This window comes from Scomber japonicus, chromosome 15, assembly GCF_027409825.1.
Source record: "Scomber japonicus isolate fScoJap1 chromosome 15, fScoJap1.pri, whole genome shotgun sequence".
Classification (NCBI taxonomy): Eukaryota; Metazoa; Chordata; class Actinopteri; order Scombriformes; family Scombridae; genus Scomber; species Scomber japonicus.
In genome coordinates, this window is record NC_070592.1 from 3491622 (window position 1) to 3500616 (window position 8995).

General features: G+C 47.4%; 1 protein-coding gene across 1 annotated transcript in view; it reads left to right on the top strand.

Moving 5' to 3' along the window:
* The window catches only part of LOC128374595 (collagen alpha-1(XIV) chain-like), a 127217-nt gene that overhangs the window by 51942 nt on the left and 66280 nt on the right, over positions 1-8995 (top strand). The window contains exon 3 of the mRNA XM_053334840.1: positions 8528-8671. Within this exon, the coding sequence (XP_053190815.1) occupies positions 8528-8671 (144 nt within the window). The remainder of the gene's footprint in view (positions 1-8527; positions 8672-8995) is intronic.

Consider the following 8995-nt stretch of genomic DNA (forward strand, 5'->3'; position numbering starts at 1 on the left):
TTTTGAAAGACAGAAGTTTTATTTTGCCGATTCTGTGTCTGACTTCCTGTCTGGTGCAATCTGCTCTGTTGAGCTTGTCGTGAGTTAGAAACGGCTCCGTCAAAAATAGAAATGCTGCAGATTGATAGCTGCTGAGACGTTGCCGTGGAAACACTCTCATTGATTATAGAGGTACCTATGGGCTCCGGTGACCGCTGCACACCTGTCGGACCCGGTGGAAATTGGGCTTCAGTTACGCAACCTCTGGTCAAACATGCGGCCCGTGGGCCAGAACCGGCCTGCCAAGGCGTCCAATCCGGCCCACTTTCCTTCCTGTCTTCTTTTCCTTCCTACCCTCCTGTCATCTGTCCTTCTTTCCTTCCTCCCTTTCTTACTTCTGTCCTTCTTTGTTTCCTTCCATCCACCTTTCCTTCATTTTCTTTTCCTTCCTTCCTTCCTTCCTTGCTTCTTTGCTTTCTTGTCTTCTTTCCTTCTTTGTTTCCTTCCCTTCATCCTTCCTTCCTTCCTTCCATCTTTCCTTCATCTTCTTTTCCTTTCCTTCCTTCCTTCCTTTCTTGTCTTCTTTTCCTTTCTTCCTTTCCTTCATAATACATTTTTCTTCCTTCCTTCCTTCCTTTTGTCTTTCCTTGCCTCCTTCCTAATCCCTTTTCCTTTTTTCCTTCCTTCCTTCCTTCCTCCCTTCCATCTTTTTATTGGTCCGGCCCACATGAGATCAAATTTGGCTGCATGCGGCCCTTGAATGAAAACGAGTTTGACACCTCTGATGTAGACTTTCCAAATGTTACTGCGTCAGATTCTGAGTAATTTAGATCTAAACAAACTAATTCCTGTTTAACCCTTTATAGGACACTCATTGAAAGGAAGGGAGGAAGGAAGGATGGAAGGAAGGAAGGAAGGAAAGGCAGAAAGGAAGGTAGGGGGGAGGAAAGAAAGAGAGAAGGAGGGAGGGAGAAAGGGAAGAAAGAAGGAAGGAAGGAAGGAAGAAGAAAGGGGGATGGAGGAAGGAAAGAAGGAAGGGAGGAGAAAAGGAGGGAGGGAGGATGGAACAGATGGAAGTAAGGAAGGAAAGGAAGGACGGAGGAAATAAGGAACGAGGGGAGGAGAAAGGAAAAGAGGAAGGGAAGAAAGAAGGCAGGGAGGAAGGAAGGAAGGAAGGAAGGAAAGAAGGAAGGAAAGAAGGAAGGGAGGAGAGAAGGAGGGAGGGAGGAAGGACAGATGGAAGGACGGAGGAAATAAGGAACGAGGGAGGGAGAAAGGAAAAGAGGAAGGGAAGAAAGAAGGCAGGGAGGAAGGAAAGGAAGGAAGGAAAGAAGGAAAGAAGGAAGGAAGGAAAGGAGAGAAGGAAAGAAAGACGGAAGGAAGGAAGGAAGGAAGGATATTTTGGGATATTTACAGAAGTTACCAAATATAATTATTTGCCCAATAAAGAGTTAAAAAAGCATCTTCTCATGTTTTTATTGGACCAAACACAAGAGATTAGATTTTTTTGGAATCAAACATTTCTCCATAAAGAGCTTTGATAGCTTTGAATTGAAGGAGATTTTATTGATACGAGCGGCAGAAGAAAAAAAAAAAAAAGAAGTAAAAGAACAAAGCAGATGCAGAAATGACAAATTAAATTTCCTTTTTTTTTGTGTTTTTTTAACCCTTAAACAGACAACGTGCACCAGGAGATACAGACTCTTTAACCTTCCTGTTGTCCTCCCCGGTCCTTCCTCTGTCCTTCCTTCCTTCCTTCCTTCCTTCCTTCATCTGTCCGTCCTTCCTTCCTTCCTTCATCTGTCCTTCCTTCCTTCCTTCCTTCCTTCCTTAGATCTAAGTTCAGCTGTTAGGGTAAATGTTCCCTCCTTCTGTCCTTTCTTCCTTCCTTCCTTCCTTCCTCCCTCCCTCCCTTCCTTCCTCCCCCCCTCCCTTCCTTCCTTCCTTCCTTCCTCCCTCCTTTCCTTCCTTCTTCCTCCCTTCCTTCCTTCCTCCCTCCCTCCCTCCCTTCCTTCCCTTCCTCCCTCCTTTCCTTCCTTCTTCCCTCCTTTCCTTCCTACCTTCCTCCCTCCTTCCTTTCCTTCCTTCTTCCTCCCTTGCTTCCCTTCCTTCCTGCTTTCCTTCCTTCTTCCCTCCTTCCCTCCTTTCCTTCCTTCCTTCCTTCCTTCCTTCCTTCCTTCCTTCCTTACTTTAGGTGCAAATGACATAACCAGTAAGGCCTGTTTAAGGGTTAAAGAACAGAAAGAATAAGCACTTTCCTTTCATCACTAACCCTTAAACTAATTCTCATGTGTTTCTTTGATGATGTTGGACTTTTCAGACGTGACAGATTTTCTCAAAGCCAAGAAATATATAAAACTAATGCTTTGCTGCCTTCTGCCGATTCTTCACTTTATATTCTTTTAGCAGCAATACTCTGCAGACTTCATATATTTTCATTAGATTTTTATTTATACCCCTTTTTATTACATCTGTGTTTATATTCCTGATTGATAGCTTCCTGATTGTTTGTTCTCCGCTGTGATGAGCCGCCTTCAACCTCAAGTGTTCAGGATGTTAATCTCTCCTCTGCTCTGTCCTCTTTTTTTCTCTTTCGGATGCCGCAGGGCGTTTTTATGTTCCTTCCTGATGAGGTTGAGAGATCGTATCACTCCTAAAAGATATTGTTTTTCAGCATGTTTGAGAAGTCTGGTGGTTTTTGAGAGACTGTTTTAATAAGTGAAGTGTCATTAAAGGTTTCATTAGAGCCATTTGCTCTGCTGAGCAATGTAACAAGCCCCAACTTGCTCACATACAGTGGTGTGCACAAGGGGGGAGTGGGGGGGGCAATTGTTGAAAAACGCATGCTGAAGTGCCCTCTTGGGAGGCAAAACGTGCTAAACTGCCCTCTTGGGAGGCAAAATGCGTGCTAAGGTGCCCTCTTGAGAGGCAAAACACGTGCTAAACTGCCCTGTTGGGAGGCAAAACGTGCTAAACTGCCCTCTTGGGAGGATAAACACACTGAACTACCCTCTTGGGTGGCAAAACGTGTGCTAAACTGCCCTCTTGGGAGGGAAAACACACTAAACTGCCCTCTTGGGAGGCAAAACGGGTGCTAAACTGCCCTCTTGGGAGGCAAAACGTGTGCTAAAGTGTCCTCTTGGGAGGCAAAACCTGCGCCAAACTGCCCTCTTGGCAGGCAAAATGTGTGCTAAACTGCCCTCTTGGGAGGCAAAACACACTAAACTGCCCTCTTGGTAGGCACAACGCGTGCTAAACTGCCCTCTTGGGAGGCAAAACGTGTGCTAAAGTGCCCTCTTGGGAGGCAAAACACGTGCTAAACTGCCCTGTTGGGAGGCAAAACGTGCTAAACTGCCCTCTTGGGAGGATAAACACACTGAACTACCCTCTTGGGTGGCAAAACGTGTGCTAAACTGCCCTCTTGGGAGGGAAAACACACTAAACTGCCCTCTTGGGAGGCAAAACGGGTGCTAAACTGCCCTCTTGGGAGGCAAAACGTGTGCTAAAGTGTCCTCTTGGGAGGCAAAACCTGCGCCAAACTGCCCTCTTGGCAGGCAAAATGTGTGCTAAACTGCCCTCTTGGGAGGCAAAACACACTAAACTGCCCTCTTGGTAGGCACAACGCGTGCTAAACTGCCCTCTTGGGAGGCAAAACACACTAAACTGCCCTCTTGGTAGGCAAAATGGGTGCTAAAGTGTCCTATTGGGAGGTAAAACGCGTGCTAAACTGCCCTCTTGGGAGGCAAAAAGCGTGCTAAACTGCCCTCTTGGGAGGCAAAAAGCGTGCTAAGGTGCCCTCTTGGGAGGCAAAACACACTAAACTGCCCTCTTGGGAGGCAAAAAGCGTGCTAAGGTGCCCTCTTGGGAGGCAAAATGGGTGCTAAACTGTCCTCTTGGGAGGCAAAACACACTAAACTGCCCTCTTGGGAGGCAAAATGCGTGCTAAGGTGCCCTCTTGGGAGGCAAAATGGGTGCTAAACTGTCCTCTTGGGAGGCAAAACACACTAAACTGCCCTCTTGGGAGGCAAAACACACTAAACTGCCCTCTTGGGAGGCAAAATGGGTGCTAAGGTGCCCTCTTGGGAGGCAAAACGTGCTAAACTGCCCTCTTGGGAGGCAAAATGGGTTCTAAACTGCCCTCTTGTTTGGCTAAACACACTAAACTGTCATCTTGGGAGGCAAAATGGGTGCTAAGGTGCCCTCTTGGGAGGCAAAACGTGCTAAACTGCCCTCTTGGGAGGCAAAAAGCGTGCTAAGGTGCCCTCTTGGGAGGCAAAATGCGTGCTCAAATGCCCTCTTGGCAGGCAAAACACACCAAACTGCCCTCTTGGGAGGCAAAACACACTAAACTGCCCTCTTAGGAGGCAAAACGTGTGCTAAACTGCCCTCTTGGGAGGCAAAATGTGTGCTAAACTGCCCTCTTGGGAGGCAAAACACACTAAACTGCCCTCTTGGGAGGCAAAATGGGTGCTAAAGTGTCCTATTGGGAGGCAAAATGGGTGCTAAAGTGTCCTATTGGGAGGCAAAACACACTAAACTGCCTTCTTGGGAGGCCCTCTTGCCCCTGCCCTTCAAAAAGTGTGTGCACGCCACTGCTCTCACACTTTTAATTAACTAAAGTATCAAGGAGAAAGGATTTGCAAGGTGCAGGCCTCTCAAAACTAATTGCCCCAACTCCATTAACTCCATTAAGTCCATTAAGTCCATTAATTCAGTTTCAGTATCTGCAGAGAGGGACTCACACATGAGTTTATTTTCCTTCTCTCTCTGTGAGTCTGCATGCATCAAACTTTACTGATTATTTATTCCACACATTCTTCTTCCTTGTCAAAAACCACTGATGTATTAAAGAGATCTACATACTGGTGGTCAGAGATGACGGCCCATTCATTCCCAATGACGGCTGCTCAGCGGCGCTTGAAGCCAAAAAAAAAAAAAGAAAGAAAAAGTCTGTCATGTCTCTGCACGTCCGAGACTTCATCCGGATGAGCCGACTGTCTTCTTTAAACTCTCCTGTTGTCCTCGAGTCAAGGAAGGGAGGAAGAAGGAAGGAAGGAAGGGAGGAAGGAGGGAAGGAAGGAAAGAGGAAACAGAGGGAGGAAGGAAGTGAAGAAAGAAAAGAAGGAAGGAAGGAAGGGAGGGAGGGAGGAAGGAAGGAAAGGAGGGAAGGGAGGAAGGAAGGAAGGAAAGGAAGGAGGGATGGAAGGGAGGAAGAAGGAAGGAAAGGAGGGAGGGAAGGAAAGAGGAAAGGAGGGAGAAAGGAAGGGAAGAAGGGAAAAGAAGGAAGGAAGGGAGAAAGGAGGGAGGAAGGGAGAAAGGAAGGAGGGAAGGAGGGAGGAAGGAGGGATGGAAGGGAGGAAGGAAGAGAGAGAGGGAGGGAGTAAAGAAGGAAGGAGGGAGAGAGAAAGGAAAAGAGGAAGGGAGGGAGTCTGTCATGTCTCTGCACGTCCGAGACTTCATCCGGATGAGCCGACTGTCTTCTGGTCGGCTTTCCTCTGAACATGACTGAGATATAAAATAATTCAATCCATCATGTGGCTCCTCGAGTCAAGGAAGGAAGGAAGAAGGGAGGAGGGAGTAAAGAAGGAAGGAGGGAGGGAGAATCCATCATGTGGCTCCTCGAGACTTTACACATGTTGCTTTATTTGAGTCATTTTGTGGGAAGTTTGTAACTCTCACCATGTTTTGGAAAAATGTTGTTTTAAGGGCAGCTGTGCAGAAACAGGGAAGGAAGGGAGAAAGGAGAAAGAAGGAAGGAGGGAAGGAAAGAGGAAAGAGGAAAGGAGGAAGGAAGGGAGAAAGGAGGCGGGAGGGATGGAAGGGAGGAAGAAGGAAGGAAAGGAGGGAGGGAGGAAAGGAAAGAAGGAAGGAAAGTAAGGGAGGGAGGGAGGAGAGGAAAGAAGGAAGGAAAGTAAGGGAGGGAGGGAGGGAGGAAAGAAGGAAGGAAAGTAAGGGAGGGAGGGAGGGAGGAAAGAAAGAAGGGAGGGAGGGAGGAAGGAAGGAAGGAAAGGAGGACAGAGGAAAGAAGGAAGGAGGGAGAAAGGGAGGGAGAGGGGAAAGGAAGGAAAGGAGGAAGGAAAGGAAGGGAGGGAGGAAGGAAGGAAGGAAAGGAGGACAGAGGAAAGAAGGAAGGAGGGAGAAAGGAAGGAAAGAAGGACAGAGGAAAGAAGGAATTTAGGGAAGAGGAAAGAAAGAGGAGAAAGACAGACGGAAAGAAGGAAGGGAGGAAAGAAGGATCAGTCAAAAAAAGATGGGGGTCAATTTGACCCGGGAGGACGACAGGAAGGTTAAACTGTAATTACACGTTTTGGCCACTATGTCACACAGCTTCCCGACCCTGTGCTGCTCTTAGTGTCAAAACCGTCGATGTATAAAGAAGAAAAGGATACAGCACTGAAGATTCATTCCTATTAAAGCTGCTCAGTGGTGCTTTTATTTTGATAGTATGTGGCACAGAGGCCGACAGGAAACAATGATGTGGAACCTATGTAGAAGAGGAAGTAGGGCAAAATCTAATATCACAATATTTTAGACCAAATACCTCGAAATCGATATTACAACGATATCATAGAGATGGCTGTCGATGCTTTAACATTAATAAATATGATAAATAATCATCAGTAATGTGGATTTAATGGCATAAAGTGGGTAAAAAGGTAATTAACAGAACAGCTAGAACGATGCTGATTTACCAGACGGGAGGCTTCGGTCCTTTGAAATGAGGCCAATGAGGCCAATTCACCAACTTCTCACTTGATTTCTAACCTCAGTAAACGTTTTCAAAATGTGTTTATGGTCTCAATCGCTAGTTTAAAGCCTTCTTCAATGCAGTATGATGTTCATTTGGGACATTTTGGCCTCCCTGATTTTATATGTGACGATAAAGCAGGGTATGCATTAGGGCGTGGCTACGTCCTGATTGACAGGTTGATTGACCAATGTCCTCGAGATCCAGCCCTCGTAACCATAGCAACCTCCCCGCTCCGCCCATGGCCCCGCCTCATGCCCATATAAGTAGAATCCGTGTTTTGATTTTTCCCAGCATGCACCTGAAATTTTCAAGATGGCGCTGCCTAGATTAGAAACTATTGGCTTCCGAGCAGCAGTCCACAAACCAATGGGTGACGTCACGGATGTTACGTCCATTTCCAAACCTGCCAACTACATTACCCACAATGCAGCTCAACTGTGTATAGTTCGGTGGGAGATTTGGATGTTTTATGCTAAAAGCAGCTTCCTTCCTTCTATCCTTCATCCCTCCCTCTTTCTGTCTTTTTTTCCTTCCTCTCTTTCCACCCTTCCTTTTCCCTTCCTCCTTCCTTTCTTCTGTCCTACGTCCTTCCTTCCTTTCCTTCCTTCCTTCTCTCTTCCTCTTCTCCTTTCTCTCTCCTTCCCTCCCTCCGACCTTCCTTTCCTTCCTCCCTCCTTTCCTTCCTCCCTTCTTTCCTTCCTCCTTCCTTCCTTCCTTCCTCCCTCCCTCCTACCTTCCTTCCCTCCTCCTCTCTCCTTCCCTCCTTTCTTTCCTTCTTCCTTCCTCCCTCCTTTCCTCCCTCCCTCCCTCCCCTCCTACCTTCCTTTCCTTCTTCCCTCCCTCCCTCCCTCCTTTCTTCCTTCTTCCTTCCTCCCCTCCTTTCCTTCGTCCCTCCTCTTGGCCTCCAGCAGAGATGAGGAAGCAGGGCTACAGAGGTCTGGTCACCTGACTCCCTTCAGAGCTGCCATGTCTCACTATTTAACCAGGAGACTCATGGAAGTGACAGAACTCATGCCTCTTTTCATCTTCGCTCCCTCAGATGTGAAGCGAACACAAACCCTCCTGGGATCAAACCTCACCCCGAGCTACAGTCAAAAACCTGGCAGCTTTTGCTTCTTTCTCACTCACATATCAGATTTCACCCTCCAGAGATTCTACCTTTCAACTAATATAGTAACACCTGGAAACTCAAGAAATCACTGATTAACCTTAATGTCTGTTTTGACTCTTCCTTCCTTCCTTCCTTCTTCCTTCCTTCCTTCCTTTCTTCTTCCTTCCTTCCTTCCTTCCTCCCTCCCTCCTTCTCTCTTTTGTTCATTCCTCTCTGTCCTCCTTTCCTTCCTCCCTTCCTATCTCCCTCTCTCCTTCCTTGTTTCCTCCCTCCTACCTTCCATCTTTCCTCCTCCTTTCTTCCTTCCTTCCTCCTTTCCTGCCTTCCATCCTTCCTCCCTCCCTTCCTTCCTTCCTTCCTTCCTTCCTTCCTTCCTTTCTCCCCCTCTCCTTCCTTGTTTCCTCCCTCCCTCACTCCCTCCTACCTTTCTTTCTTTTCTTTCTTCTTTCCTCCCTCCCTCCCTCCTACCTTCCTTTCTTCCTTCCTTTCTTCCTTCTTTCCTCCATCCTTCCATCCTTCCTCCCTCCTTTCCTTCCTTCTTCCTCCCTTCGTTCCTTCCTCCTTTCCTTCCTTCCTCCTTTCCTTCCTCCTTTCCTCCTTCCCTTCCTTCCTTGACTCGAGGACAACAGGAGAGTTAAACGAACCATCGGACTCCACTCAGTGTTTATTTCTTTTCTCTTCCACAGGTGACAAACAGACCGAGGTACAGATCTCCAAACAGGAAGCAAAGCTCATCATTCAGGACTTTGACCCGTCTAAAGAATACAACTTTAAAATCACTGCAGTCCTCGGAGGACAGGAAAGCAAACCTCTCCGGGCCAAGCATGAAGGTAAAGAGACTCTTTTCATCAGCTTTTATTTGTGGTGTTGGATTAATAGAAGAATATAGAAGGATGGAAGGGAAGAAGGAAGGGAAGGTAGGGGGCACGAAAAGGGAGGAACGAGGAAGGAAGTAGGAAGGGAAGGGAGGAGGGAGGGAGGAGAGAGGAAAGAAGAAGGATGGAAAGGAGGAAGGAAGGGAAGATAGGAGGGAGGGAGGGAGGAAGGAAGAAAGAAAGAAGGAAGGCAGGAAGGGAAGATAAGAGGGAGGGAGGGAGGAAGGAAGGAAGGAAAGGAAGGAGGAAGGAACGATGGAGGAGGGGGGGGAAGGAAGA